We start from the raw sequence: 15553 nt of genomic DNA, 5'->3' as shown, positions 1-15553 counted from the left end.
GTATAGTTTCGCTTTAGGGAGGGATTGGCCCGGGATTAATTCGATGGCGCAATCCGTGTCTCGGTGGGGGGGTAGTTCATCAGCCTCAACCTCGCTAAACGCCCCCCATAGGTCCTGGTACTCACGAGGGATGCTTTGCACTTCCTCAACCGACACGCACAGCCTCTCGTTCTTCGGCGGGGCTTTGGGGCCCCATTGCTCCCGCCAGACGTGAGGTTTGCAGCGCCTGTCGGTGAAGTCTATAGTTTGCTCCCCCCACTGGATGTCTGGTTGGTGCCGCGCTAGCCATCCCACTCCAAGCACTAGGTCAAAGGAGGAGGAGGGGCGATCACGAAAATCTCCAAGTCCCAGTGATCGTCAATCCCCACCGGAATCTTCTGGGTCTCCTCCACACAGGGCTCGCCCTTCATCACTGTCCCATCCATTTGCTCAAATTGGATCAGGCAGGGGAGGAGTTCTCGGGGCAACTCTAGCATCTCTACCAGTCGGGGGGTGATGATTTCCCTTGTACACCCTGAATCTATAAGGGCTCTGGCATGCACGAACCTCTTCAACTTTACATTCAACAAAGTCAATGGGACAAACAAAAGGGAGCCAGATATGCTCATCCTCAGTGGCTTGGGGGTTCCGGGGGGCCCACGGAGAGGGGGCTCTGGGCAGTTTGACGCCAGGTGCCCCGGGTCTCCACACCGGTAACACTTACGGGTCGAGGGGGGAGGCTTTGCCGCTCCCCCAACCCCCGGGGCTTTCTTGGGCTCGGGCTTCACGCTTGGTCTGGATTCTCGTGTGGCTTTGCCCCCCTGCTGCTGCTGGCGCTGGAGGGCCACCATCTTCATATTGGTCTCAACCTCGCCCGCCAGTTGTATCCACCCGATCAGCGTGGTGGGTCTTGCTTGCCCCAGAGCCCGGTCTAGCAGGTTGGCGTTCAGGCCCTTTCGGTACGCTGTTATCTTCATCATCTCGCTCCATCCTCGGATTTTCGCGCAGTGGGTCCGGAACTCAGCAGTGTAGTCCTGGATGGACATCGTTCCCTGCTGCAAGTTCTGGATCGCGGCGATGGCCCACGTCTCTTGCAGGGGGTCTTCATACTGCAATAGTAGTTCTTGGAGGAAGCCCCCTACAGTGTCTAGTTTGGGCCCCCTGGTTTCGTGCAGGCTCACGTACCATCTCTGGGCAGCCCCTTTCATCTTCAACCCCAAATAATCCACTCTGCTGAACTCGTCAGGGAAAGTATCCCTCCAATAGCGCATGTAGCTGGTCGCCTGAATTATAAAGTACTCCACTCCCTCAGGGTTCCCATCGAACGTGGCGTCCAGTTTGCGGGATTTTGCTCGCCTCCCTCCCCCAGCCGGGGCAGCCAGTGCAGCCGGGACCGCCAGCACTGCTGGGGCGGCTGGTGCCGCCGGGGTGGCCGAGGGAGCTGCCGGCAGTGGTCTGGTCAGTCTCCCGATGCCCTCGACCAGGCTTCGATCAATCTGCTTTTGGACCTCCTGTAGCATCAGGGCCATATTCTCAGGGCCATATTCTTTGTTCTTCACACAAACATGGCTACCATCTGAATCTATCTGCATACAAGTTACAGTCATGTTCAGTAAAACAAAAACTTGGGGGTTATAATATTGGGTGAGTTGCCTTTCATTCAGGTTTGCCTTCCCTTGAATTACTATGATATACATATATCCTGTTTAAAAGCAGGAGAAGTTGGAAGGGCTGTTAAAAATAGAATAGTGTGTGTTGGTACAGGGAGATAAGTCCTGCCTGTACCTTGCCTTAACCTTATCATACACTAGTACTTTTAGTAACTTTCTTCTAGCACAGGAAGCAATCCAGGGTGAAAGAAAAATACTGAAAGCACCACAGCACAAGAAGTTAGATTGGGAGAGGGCAGGGTTGACTTTAGCAGGTGGACATATGAAAATACACATCACCCCACATCTAGTTTTGTCCTTAATTGGGGGGGGGGGGGGCGCGAGGTTTGGTCTAGTTTCAAGTTCAATTCAATGTAAGGATTCCTTGCTGCACTTCTTTCCATTTTAGCTCTGTCTCTATTGTGTGATTCTAGACAAGAGCTGCTTTACTCCCAGGAATAAACATATTCAGTTTTAAAAATAGTCAAAGGAAACACTGTTTTGAAGCAATATGCATCTCAAAATAGATTTCACTGTAAGCAGCTTCCCTGTTCAAAACCAAGTTTGGCAATTTCCTAGAAACACACTCAAATTGGGCAGTTAATACTCATTTATACCAGCTAGGGCTGCCAGGTCCAACTCAGGAAATATCTGGGGACTTTGGGGGTGGAGCCAGGAGCAAGGTTGTGACAAGCATAGCTGAAATCCAAAGGTATTTCCGGCCATCTCATTTAAAGGTGCCACCTTCCCCTCATTGGAAATAATGCTCTCCCTTTAAAATGCCTTCCCTTCATTGGAAATAATGGAGGATGGGGGTACTACCTTCCTTTTGCGGCTCTACTTCCTTGCAAAAAAATGCAGAAGTTCATGCCAAGGTCATCTCTTCTGAGGAGATCAAGACTGTACCAGCTCTCTGCAATGCCTTCCAGGACATATCATGTGAAAACCATCTGGGTTCAGACATTCCCCTGAGAAATCATTTCAGATTTTAAAGCCTACAATCTTCATTCATTCCAGTTTTTCATTTTATTTCCAGCTTTTAAAAAAAATACAATTTGAAGCTGTTGGGATTTGTTCCATCATCAAGGCTGCTTATATTGCTCTTAACATTTTCTGCAGAGGCATGCCCTGGGGATCTGCCATATACAACACCACTCACCCAAAAGAAACAGAAAAAAAAATCAGAAATCTCTATCATAAGAACAGGTCAATTTTTTAAAAAATCCTACACTGCACCAATTTTGTTGCACCACATTTTATCTTTAATGAAAAGTAAATTCATGTTTTTAAGAAGACAGACTAAAAATGATAATGTTCTTTACAGCAACACTTTTTTTTTAAAAGGCAGCAGTCTGCATAAGAAAGTGAAGTGATCCTAAAACCTATCTACAAAGGCATCTAAATTAGGTGTTCAAGCTACAGAAAGCAATTAATTTGACAGCTGAGGTCTTGTTAACAGTAGGAGGGAAACGTAAAAAACCGAGGGAGGTTCCTGAAAATTTCTAAGCACGGCAGGAGAAGGAAGAAAAGGTGCTGTGCACTCGTGACAGCTGGCAGCCTACCCTTATCCTAAAAGTTCCTAGTCTGATAATTATGTTATGCACAAGCCATGCAGATGTGGCATAAGTGGAAGGAGCTTACCTTATTATGCGCTTATCAACATGCATAATAAAAATGCACACATCAATGTCAAACTCAAAATTATAACGCTGTGTGTAGGTTGCTTTACCACTGACAGAAGATTTCTCTCTCTCTCTCTGTCTCTATATACACACAGAAAAACAATTATTTTTTTCACAGCACCACAGATCACCCACAAATACGTATTCTCGATGATGAAAAAAACCACTAGAAGTATGACTGTGTCGATGCTGCCTAATGAGGACCCTGCCCTGTTTTGGTTTTATTTTGTTAGGACAGACAAACAAGGCTAGCCCTTTGCAACTGGCAAAGGTGAAACACATATGTCTGGACATCACTTTGAGAGCCAAAGCTTACTAATCCAAACTAAAAATGAGTATGCTAAATTTGCTTTGTCTGTGCCTTATCCCCAGTGGGAACCAGCATGCATAATATATCTGTTTTTCACTTCTTCATTTGCTCTGGAAGCCTGATTTGCACATATATATATAGTGGAATGCAGTAGCAGAATCGCTGGATGTATACTGAGTGTTTTTTCTTCTTGGAGGTAAAAAGGATGTCCTAGTTAAGAGGAGACTCCTCCCTTTGGATCTGGAGGGAAAACTAGCTCCCAGCTTCCTGGCTCCAATAATGTGATGGACTCCCCACTCTCAGTTTGAGACTTCCAAAAATGGTCTACCAAAATCACCTGAATTATGAAGTCACAAACAAGTAAGATACAAACTTCATTTAAGCAGAGGACCAAACAAGTATTTACCAGCTATGAAAAAGCACTGATCTGAAATAGGTTTAAAGAAAAAGAACAAAGTTTAAGTCCAGTAGCACCTTTAAGACAAATTTCCGTGTGCACATATACCTTGAATAAAATATTGCTGGTCTTAAAAGTACAACTGGACTTGAACTTTGCTCTGCTGATTCAGACCAACATGGCTACCTACCTGAAATCTAGATTTAAAGACAAAAAGAGAATATTGAAACTGTCCAAATGCAAATCTGGAATTCTGATCCCAAACATAAGCTCCACTCAAAACAGTGAGTGTGGCAGGATCTCTTACACACACAGAAAGATCAATGTTCAGTCTTCTGTTGACAGAGGACATCCTGATAAACGTATGCTACAAAGCAGTCTTCCATCTAGGGTAGTAATGACCAAAGTAATTACAGAACTTGTAGGACTTTACATCTAAAGACCAAATAAAGTGACAAGAGTCAAACCTGCAATGACCAACAAAGGTAGAAGCTGAAGCTCAAGAGGCCGCTTTACACAAGATCTCCAGAGAAACACTGATCTCAAAGGCTGCTGATGTTCATCTATTAACTGAAACAGCTGCATTCCAGACAGCTTTCCTTGTAGGCTGAAGCAATATATTCTCTGAACCATATATTTAAAGTACGTAGATTTTCTCCCTTTAATTTAAGAGTGGAAAGTGATGGACAAGGAATCCATCTTCTTACTAGAAACTATCTAATCTTCATTCTAAAGAGTTCTGCAAAGATCCAAGACAATTCAGTTATCCCAGAAATTGTGTGGCTTGGGACAAAAGGATAGTAAATATCACTCCTGTTAGCGATAAGTTCTTGTCAGGCATAAAGGAGGCATGAATTTTCAGGAAGATATTATCCTAATGAAGCACATGAAGAGCTAGAGCCACCTAAAATTTCCACATTCATAGGGGATGACTTTCACCAATCCCCCCTTTGGCAGACCTTCAACACACACACACACCGCTATTCCTGTCTCCTCCTTCTATAATCCAGCATTGGTGAGGTACTTGGGGCTACAACAGGAAGGGAAAGGGTTCTGTCGATGGATATTCATCCAGTCGGGAAATATTAAGTGGGATTCAATTCAGATCCTGATAAATATATGAATGTTACTGCATCAGCACTGTGAATCAAAGAACTTAAGAGTCCTCTGACTGGATCATATGGAAGAGAAGTAAGGTAATGTAGAACTATGTACAACTTCCAAGTGAGAATTCTGTGCATTTTTTAGAAAATGCAGCACATTCTCCAGAAGAAAGTATTTCATATGAAGGCATCTGAATACAATTATGGTTTCAAGATGGCTGTTTGGTCAGCTGTTTGTCTATTATTCATGCTGGGGCATCTTAATCAGCACCTTAGTTCTACAATGACACAACATGAAATACAGAGGCATCTAAGGGTTACTGAAGTGTTTTTGTTGACATCAGGCAGTATTGTAAATGCAAGTACTAGATGTGCTACACAATGTTAACAGCACCTTGGCAACAATCTCTGAGTAAGTGAGAGAAATCTTGCCACTAGATTTCCATGCCGTTGAATCCAAACTCTGGTTCTGGAAAATGGATCAGGCTTTAAGGTAGCAAACTTTGAGTTGAAGGAAGTTTCCACTGAGGTTCTATCAAGGCCTAGACAAGTGTACAAAACTAAGGTATGGCAGGTCAGTATGGCATTATGCAAAACAGCTCCTCTTCTTTGAGCTGGATGCCTTTCAGTCATGGCATGTTGCCACATCCACTTGTCCTGTTTCTGTGTTCTGGCACCTGAAAAAGAACCCCAGGTACTTGCTGCTCTGAGGATATACAAAGCAATCCACTAGGAACATTCAAAATCTCCTCAGATACTCTTGAAGACAAGGTTGATAGTGGCAGCTAAGATGGGCCACCTGCACATTTTAAATTTCTTGGCTGCTGAATGAAGAGCACCAAGTATTTCTCCATTTAAGATGGACATTTTTCTGCTCAGGAGTGAAGTAGTGACGTTTCCTATTGAAATTTTCTTGATTTGACCCCCCCCCCCCCCCTTACCAGTTGACATGGCCTTTGAATGTCATGTAGTTCATCCTTACCAAGACACATTAGTGCTGGATTCCTGGTATATTAACTCATCAGAAGAAGGTAAATAGCCATTAACTCTATCCAGTTCATGCCATGTTGTTTATCAGCAGGCCTGCTGCTCTGTACTAAACAGTGACATTCAAGGAAGCAGGCATCCATGGTTATTTGAATTGCTTCCCGAGTCTGGAAAAACATTCAAAATAAGTTTGCTGTTTGACTAGTAAAAGTACTTGAACATGGATTTTGTATCTGCCTTCCTAGAAATACAAGAATATGCATTGTGGGGTAAGACACTGTCTGCAAAGGGCACAGAATTTGTGCAGACTACCACCTAACCCACGAGATAAGCCAGAAACATGAGACCCACATATTGTGGGTAGGGGAGTTTCACTCTTATCATCCCAAGACTTGTAGTAGATGCCAGACAATTCTTTTCTTGATCTATCTGTAAACCATGTTCCTGAAGGCAAGACACTGTAACTTGAAGATCTTGCAATGCTTGTTCCTTCTCAGATCTAAAATTGGTCACAACAGCCGCCGTTAACGTAGAGAACACCCTAGACATTGATAAGAGATTAAAAGCAAAAACCCAAAACCTGATATACAAACCTGAGAAAATGGCTGTCAAACAAAAGAATAGGGATATGCCTTCATCTTATCTATGAAGAAGAATAGTTCATTAGGAAGCAGCGTCTCCAATTTCTGCCTACTGCCCTCCCAGAGTTGGAAGGCTATGGTGTAGTGGTTAAGAGTGGCACAGTGTAATCTGAAGAACTGGGTTTGATTCCCTGCTCCTGCACATACAGCCAGCTGGGTGACCTTGGTCAGTCATAGTTCCCTCAGAGCTCTCTTAGTCACACCTACCTCACAGGGTGTCTGTTGTGGGAAGAGGAAAACAAGGTGACTGTAAGCTGCTTCAAGACTCCTTTCAGTAGTGAAAAGTGGGTTATAAAAACCAACTCTTCTTCTTCTAGATGTTACAGAGACTGCATTGCTTTAGAATAAATGCCCTTCATTTCCACAAACAGGGGGACAGACCAAACCCAGTGCCCCTGTTAATATTGTACACAGAATATTACTGTCTGTTGTGTTAGGTTGGAGTATTTATGACATTCAAACCTTCTAATCAAACAGATGTTTCCAGTTAATTAACTACATTTTTGCAGACTTCTGAAACTATATTCAGCGGCTCCATTTAATAAAAAATACTCCATTTTGCTAGGCCACTATGAATATAACAGTTCTTTAAAATTTCAAGGTCTGTCACATGCCACTAGAGATGAGAGTTTCAACTATTTAGATAATATCTTTAGTTTTATTGTTTTTTCCTCTATAAAACTTTGTTTAAAAATTATATCACTGAATAGCAATACAAACAAACCACTTCAATAAGAACAATATAAGGCTGCTAAGAATCCCTACTTGGAGCACCATATTGCCATAAAAACTATAAATGCTATCCCATAAATCCAGTCCCATTCACTTCAACACCATGATAGAAGAGTTTTTAAAGTTGGATCTAGTAACTTTAGCAGAATCTTTAATCATTCTTTAGCAGAAGTATGCTGCATAATGGAAAACAATGTGGAATTGTATTATTTTGCTTCATGACCCATTTTAAATAGAAGGTACCATGACTGTTCATCTGCAGTGCTACAATGTTAGAATCACTGGTTAGTACACCAGAGGTAGATACCAACTGAATCTCAGAAAACAGGATATCCAAGTGATTTTTTTCCTATCATCCAGTAAAACCACAGACGGGCATTATCAGAACCAGGTAATTCCAATATGATGGTTCCACTGATTTATGCAACCAGCTTAATCTTTCATGTTCTTTCAAATAAACATTTTGGTGGCATGGTTCCATCTTTATGACAATACCAGCACTCTACCAGGCAAAGCATGCTAAACAGAGTTCTCAAGAAGATAATCAAAGTATATAATACTGGTAAGAGAAAGAGAGCTCTAGCACATTTTTTAGTTGAAGAATTCTAGGGATTTTCCAAAACTAGACTCTAAGTCCTTGGAGGTAAGTAACAGTAGTTCAAAGGAACGAAAGAGAAAGAAGCTTCCCTGTAGCTCCAAATTCTGGTCAAAACCTGGATGTCTTTGGTTTTCAAATCCTTCCTGTCAGCTGGCTATTCCATCCTCCCTACATTTCTGCATTTCCCCGTTAGTTATTCCAGGGGTCTGTCATTGTTTTTCAGTGGCCAACCAGGTTTGGCTTTCTTAGATGCAAGGGAGTTTTGCGAAGGAGCAACAGCATAAAGGGTGTGTTGTGCCTACAGAAACTCCTCTCCTTATGCCACAACACTGATGCTGCCTAATACCACATTTTGGAACACATATACACGCTGCCTTTCTAAACTGCCTTTTAAAAATTTGTAATATTCTGAATACTTTTTTCACTGACCACCAAAATTAAATCTCGAGTTGTCAGTGGTGGCCATTTTTGTGGACCGCTGGTTGTGCCCCCCTTACTTATAACATACTTAGCTCTTTCTTCCCCAAGATATTGTATTTAACTTTTTTTAAAATGTTATTCCATTTAAAAAATTATATCCTGAACTCCAACCAAAATTTAAAAATAGCTTTCAATCTCTATTAAAACAAATTTAAAAAAAATCTTAAAACCACAGATCAAATACAGCAAAATTGTCAGACAGACGCAACAAATTTAAAATCTACCAACACTAAACTAGTATAAAGCATAAAAATATCCCAGCAATAATTTATTCAGTGGTAACACATTTAACACAGTATAAAGACTGTAAAATTATAAAAATATTGGAGGTGCTGCAGATAAAACCCTCAAGGCAGATCAGGTCACACACAAACAGATACAACAAGGAAAAACTTTGGTAAAATGAATGTGGGAAGGGAGTTCTACAACACTGAAATCACGGCAGAGGAGTGCCATAAGGATCAGGCAGCAGTTCCCCAAAACCAGATCAGTGAGACAGCAATGGACCACCATGCCTCCAAACACCTCTCTCAGCCAACCAATAGAGTAGAATACCAAAACTGATGACATCAAACCCACTTAGAGACTCAGGAGAATCAACTGAGGGGGGGGGGGGGGGTTGAGTGCCAAATTAATTATGTTCTCCCTCTTCCTTTTTCAATGAAGCACTGATTGCCTTTTGGATCCTCCCAGGTAATGCCCTTCGGCTACGTTTAGTAAGCACAGACAACTTCTTCCACAGGCCTTATAACTTAAACTCACCCAAGAAACATTTTGATTGTACCATCAATCCTACAGAGTTCAAAAGCCCAAGAGATTTATCAAAAAAGGCCAAGCAAAAATTCCTCAGAAAGCTTCAGGATGTTCTGTACGCCATCATTGGGGGGGGGGGGGAGATTACGAAGTCCCCTCTGCATTTTACTCAGCTGGCTGCAATGGCAGAAGCGAAGCGCAAGTGCTCTATGCCCTTTTCACCACCACAGAACTACATTCTTCTGGCTCCAGCAAATGTCTCATTCTGAGTTCTCATCTGGCATCCCTGGCAACTGTTACTCAGTCCAGAATATCCTTTCTACCTGTAAGTAGCCTGCAGCACTCCTTGTAATTCTACCTGTTACTCTTTGAAAAACCCTTTTGTCTGGTGATCCTCCCCCCCCCCCAAGTGATCTTTGCCTTTACCCCCCCCCCCCTCAATTAGTTCTCTATACAACTGTATTTCAACATCCCCAAGGAATAGAGACTCACAGATAACACATAAGCAAAGAGTTATCAGTACAAACATGGCACAGGCACACGCTGCTCTTAAATCAGCACTACTTTCTATTTAACAAGCTTTCTGGATCCTGGCAACAGATAAGCATTCACAAGGCATCTGAATGGCACTTCACAAGAATATAAGATCCTATTCAATCATTTTGTGAAGCCATTCTACCCAAGCCCTCTTCCTAGTTGACAGCCCCACTCCCAAAATATATCTTGCCTGAATGGTCAACATTCAGTATGAAAACCAGAATTACGAAGACGTTTTAATAGGTAAATTATTCTCAGAGTGATCTGCAAAAAGATTTAACGCTTTTATTATAGCTTTATAACATGAATATTAAGAAACGTTTGACTACAAGGGCAATGATATAGTGACAAAAACAGTACTGGCAGGTTATAAAGAAATAAGAAAGTCTGAGTACTAGTGATATATCAATATATCAGAACTACCTAGAAGAGCATTATGACATTAAGAAAGAACTGAAGTAGTTTTTTAAAAGTACCAAAAAAAAAAAGAAATATCATTTTAAAGTTGTCAAAATATGGCAGATTTTACCAACACAATATAAATATAGAAATACTCAAATTAACATGTTACAATTATAAAAGTTAATTTTAGCCTAAGTCATTATATGAGTTGGACAGAAATCATAAACAAAGGTTACCTGATACTCTTCTGTTGAATCTGTTAACAACAGGAGCTGCAAAAAAAAAAAAAATTCATTAGTTTGGAAATAAGCGGTAAAATTTCGAAGAGTATGATATCATAGACTTTTCATACAGACCTCAGAGTTTTCAGGTTCTTAGACTACACAGGCCTTCATACTTTCAGTTAAACACTGAAGATTAGATTTTCACAAATGGCCAAACCCCAAGAAATTTAGTATTGAGAAACTTCTGACTATATTTATCTACCTGTTCGTATAAATGTTTATGCTCTGTCTTTCCCCATGGATGACTTACACTTCCATATTTAAGACATACAAAACATAATAAAGCATACCCTTAAAATGCCTACAGCTTATACACCCCACTGAAAGCCCTAACAAATAAAACAGCCTTGCAGTGACCCTTAAACACTTCTGGAAATAGAGCTCCTTTCACCTCCTCAAGAGAGCCCAGACAATGATGCTTGTCAATGGCAGCTGGGCTAACTTAAGTGGGGGAACAGCCAGTAGGCAGCAGTAGGATATATACAGAAGGCACACAGGGATATATACAAGAGGAGATGGTTCTGTGCCATAAAAGGCTATAAAAGTCATAGCCAGCATCTCAATTTGAACTGGGAAACAATCTGGCAGCCTATGTGATGGTTTTGAAATAGGCAAGATAGGCTCCAACAATAATCAGGATGTGGTATTCTGCAGTAGTTGCAGTTTTTGTATTGTCTTCAAGAGCAGCGCAGAATAGAACACACTGCACCATATGATCACCATCTTTAAGAACTTGAAGGGCTGTCATGTAGAGGACGGCGCAGAATTTTTTTCTGTGGCCCCAAAAGGTAGGACCAGAACCAATGGGATGAAATTAAATCAAAAGAGTTTTCAGTTCAACATTAGGAAGAACTTCCTGACAGAGCGGTTCTTCAGTGGAACAGGGTTCCTCAGGAGGTGGCGATCTCTCCTTCCTTGGAGGTTTTTAAACAGAGGCTAGATGGCCATCTGACAGCAATACAGATCTTGTGAATTTAGGGGGAAGTAGTCGTGAATTTCCTGCATTGTGCGGGGGGTTGGACTAGATGATCCTGAAGGTCCCTTCCAATTCTATAATTCTATGGTTCTATGCAGTAATTTAGCTGCCACATTACCCAAGTGTACATTAAAAAAAAGGTAAAGGTAGTCCCATGTGCAAGCACCAGTGATTTTCGACTCTGGGGTGATGTTGCTTTCACAATGTTTTCACGGCAGACTTTATACGGGGTGGTTTGCCATTGCCTTCCCCAGTCATCAACACTTTCCCCCCTGCAAGCTGAGTACTCATTTTATCGACCTCGGAAGAATGGAAGGCTGAGTCAACCTGGAGCCGGCTACCTGAACCAGCTTTCGCTGGGATCGAACTCAGGTCGTGAGTAGAGGGCTCCGACTGCAGTACTGCAGCTTTACCACTCTGCACCACGGAGCTCTTAAGTGTGCATTAGTGTGGCCAAATCAATGGATTCTAAAGACAGTGCAGCTGACACTTGCAGCACTCTTGCCCACAGTAAGGCTGGGTCTGTGAGGACCTACAATGTCTTAACCTGCTCTACAAATACCAATCCCACTCCATCTACCACAGGCGGATCTTGTCCCTCCAAAACATCAGCCCTTGTGACCAACATTACTTCTGTGTGGTCTGGATTAACAGAGTGCAAAATTAGGAGCATTACAATGGCCTTTGAGATTGCTCAACAATGAGTATTTGTGTGCTTTGAAATATTTAAGTGGTATTGCTCTTGTGCTTTAATTCATCAGATCGCAACAGTGAATTTTGCATTTTTGAAGTGTTCCGTAACAAGCGCATTCTATTGCCAAGTATTTTCTGTTTAAAACAATTTTATTGGTAACATATGGTAATAAATCTATTTCTTACATCTTTAATAACTTCTTTTATCTAACCCATATATTACTTTCTACTCACCCCTCACCCCGTTATTGACCCCCGCCAGTGTTATTTACTTAAAATGCTAATATTTAAAGGTACCCTTAACTATTAAAACAAAAATTTATATTCTTTCTAAAACTTAATCATTATCAAAAATTGTCCAATGTCCTTTTATTTTCCACTCTTTTTCTACATATCTTCTAAACTTTTTCCACTCAGTCTTAAAAACTTCTAAATCATAGTCTCTTAATATTCTTGTCAATGTGTCCATTTCACTCCATGTCATAACTTTTATAATCCAAACCCATTTCTCTGGTATTTTTTCTTGCTTCCACAACTGCGCATATAATGTCCTAGCAGCTGAAAGCAAGTACCAAATTACAGTTCTAACTTCTTTTGGAAAAATTTTCCATTTGTAATCCCAACAGAAAAGTCTCTGCAACTTTCTTAAATTCGTATCCTAAGATCTTAGAAATTTCTTGCTGAACCATCTGCCAATACTTTTTTGCTCTTTCACAAGTCCACCACATATGGTAGAAAGAACCTTCATGTTTTTTACATTTCCAACGTCTGTCTGGCATCTTATTGTTCATCTTTGCCAATTTTTTAGGAGTCATATACCATCTATACATCATTTTAAAACAGTTCTCTTTAATACATCATTTTAAAACAGTTCTCTTTAATACTTTAATACACGTCGAAAGCTTCATAGAATTCTTCCACAAGTATTGCCAAGTTTCCATCTGTATTTCTTTATTTACACTAATTGCCCATTTAATCATTTGAGATTTCACTACTTCATCCTCCACAGACCATTTTAAAAGTAATTTATATATTTTTGAAATTAATTTTTCATTGTCTCCAAGCAGAACTTTTTCCATTTCTGTTTGCTCTTTTCTTATTCCTTCAGTTTTAATATCATTTTCCACCAAGCTCTTTATTTGTTGCATTTGGAACCAATCATATTTATTATTCAGCTCTTTAGCAGTTTTCAATTCTATTTTGCCACTTTGTATTTTTAATAATTGATCATATGACAACCACTTTTCTTCACCTAACTCAGCCGTTTTTATTACTTCAGCTGGCACTATCCATAATGGTTTCTCTCATCTCCATATTTCTTATATTTCATCCATGTATTTAGCAAATTATTTCTTATATAATGGTGAGAGAAAAAAACGTCCATCTTCTTTTTTCCATAATACAAATACACGTGCCAGCCAAATTTATTTCCGTGACCTTCCAGCACTAAGAGTTTTTTGTTTAACAGCGTTAGCCATTCTTTTATCCACACTAAACAAATTGCTTCCTGATATAATTTTAAATTCGGTAGTTGAAATCCACCTCTCTCTTTTGCATCTGTCAAAATTTTCATTTTGATCCTTGGTTTCTTCCCAGCCCACACAAATTCTGAAATTTTTCTTCGCCATTTATCAAATTGTTTACTATCTTTCACAATGGGAATAGTTTGAAACAAATACATTATTCTTGGTAGAATATTCATTTTAATTGCAGCTATTCTACCCAGCAATGACAAATTAAGTTTATTCCATTTTAACATATCTTCATCCATTTTACGCCATAGCTTCTCATAATTATTTTTAAACAGATCAATATTCTTCATTGTTATCTCCACACCCAAGTACTTTACCTTCGAGGTAACTTCACAGCCCATTAGTCTCTGTAATTCTTGTTGCTTATTTATTTGACAATTTAAACTGGGACTTTATGTTTGCAGTAATGGAGAAAATGGAGTTGGGAGAAAGCTTTATAAGACTGATAAAAACAATATACACTGAACAACGTGCAAAGCTATGTATAAATGCAGATCTTACAGAAAATATGATAATTAGCAAAGGTACAAGACAAGGTTGTCCACTTTCCCAATTGTTGTTTATAATGACTCTTGAAATATTGCTGATGCAGATCCAAGAAAACAAAGAAATAGAAGGATTAAAAATAAAAGGATTTACTTACAAATACAGAGCATTTGCAGATGATATGTTTATAAATGAAAACCCCATACAAGTCACACCTTTGTTGTTAACTAAAATACAAGAATATGGGGAGATTGCGGGATTTTGTATTAATAAAGAAAAATCAAACCTTCTGTGTAAAAAATATTGCCAAGTATTTCCAAGTAATTCACGTGACAGTTGGGTTACTCCTTTTTTTTTCCTCCTTGCCATGCCCACTTTCCAAGAAAACTTCTCCATTCCAAACAGATAACAGTAACTTAATTTTGTACATAGGGATCTTCCCTTCAAAGTATTTCTCTGTGCATATGTCCACACTACAATGGCACATATATTCGCAACACCTACCTAACAGCACTTCTTGGAAAAGGGGAATAACATACCTGAAACTTCTTAAATTTAAATTAAATGCACTAAGAAAGCCTCGCTAAACCTGTTTTCTGACTGCATGCCACCTCCAATTCTAATGCAAACTTTTAAAAACACTCCATGTTCAGTAATGAAACGCTTGATCTGTCCTGGACTTAAGATAGCTGCAGCCACTGAATCTTAGGTCACCATACATCCAAGTAGTGGTTAAAGCAGCTCATGGATTACCCTTTAAAAAAAAAAAACCTGGATTATTTTACCACCTACATCAGCTTAGAGAGATTCCTCCTCCTCTCTTAGGAGCTAATCACTCTGTGAACACAATGTCTAACCAAACCCAAATGGTCTTTTTGACCCACCCAGGAAGCTGGAGAAGGGAGTGCTTCATACTTTCTCTACCACCACCACTGTACTCCACCCTACCTCTCTCCTTCCCAGTCCAAATAAACATTTGCCTTTGCTAAAGTGTGTCTGGAACATCCCTAAAGGCAGTTTGCAGCACAAAATGGCATGTGTCCACATTGCATAGCTAGACCCTTGTCTGTGCATGGTCCCAGGACAACAAGGTGAGAAATGACAATTAGAGGGATGCTGCCAAAGCTAATGTTAGTGATACCATTATAAATGCACGCAACATAATGAAACAGCCACAGTACAAAATGAGAGGGGGTTACCATTAATATATTCCCAAAACGTAAAATGAGCGTTATCAACAAAGCACAAGTGACCAGATTTCTAAGAAAGGCGTATATGCCAGAGGTTTCTGGTAACTCAGAGTCATCCTTCTTAACCTTTCCCATCAGGCAT

The 15553-nt window shown here is 40.4% G+C and overlaps 1 protein-coding gene across 1 annotated transcript in view; it reads right to left on the bottom strand.

Annotated features, from left to right (window-relative positions):
* The window catches only part of PRKAR2A (protein kinase cAMP-dependent type II regulatory subunit alpha), a 123813-nt gene that overhangs the window by 83893 nt on the left and 24367 nt on the right, over positions 1-15553 (bottom strand). Inside the window, exon 2 of the mRNA XM_060239396.1 lies at positions 10487-10522. Coding sequence (XP_060095379.1) covers positions 10487-10522 — 36 coding nt within the window. The remainder of the gene's footprint in view (positions 1-10486; positions 10523-15553) is intronic.

The sequence above is a fragment of the Heteronotia binoei genome, chromosome 5 (genome assembly GCF_032191835.1).
Source record: "Heteronotia binoei isolate CCM8104 ecotype False Entrance Well chromosome 5, APGP_CSIRO_Hbin_v1, whole genome shotgun sequence".
NCBI classification, from domain to species: Eukaryota; Metazoa; Chordata; class Lepidosauria; order Squamata; family Gekkonidae; genus Heteronotia; species Heteronotia binoei.
This window is presented reverse-complemented; position numbering and strand designations above follow the sequence as displayed.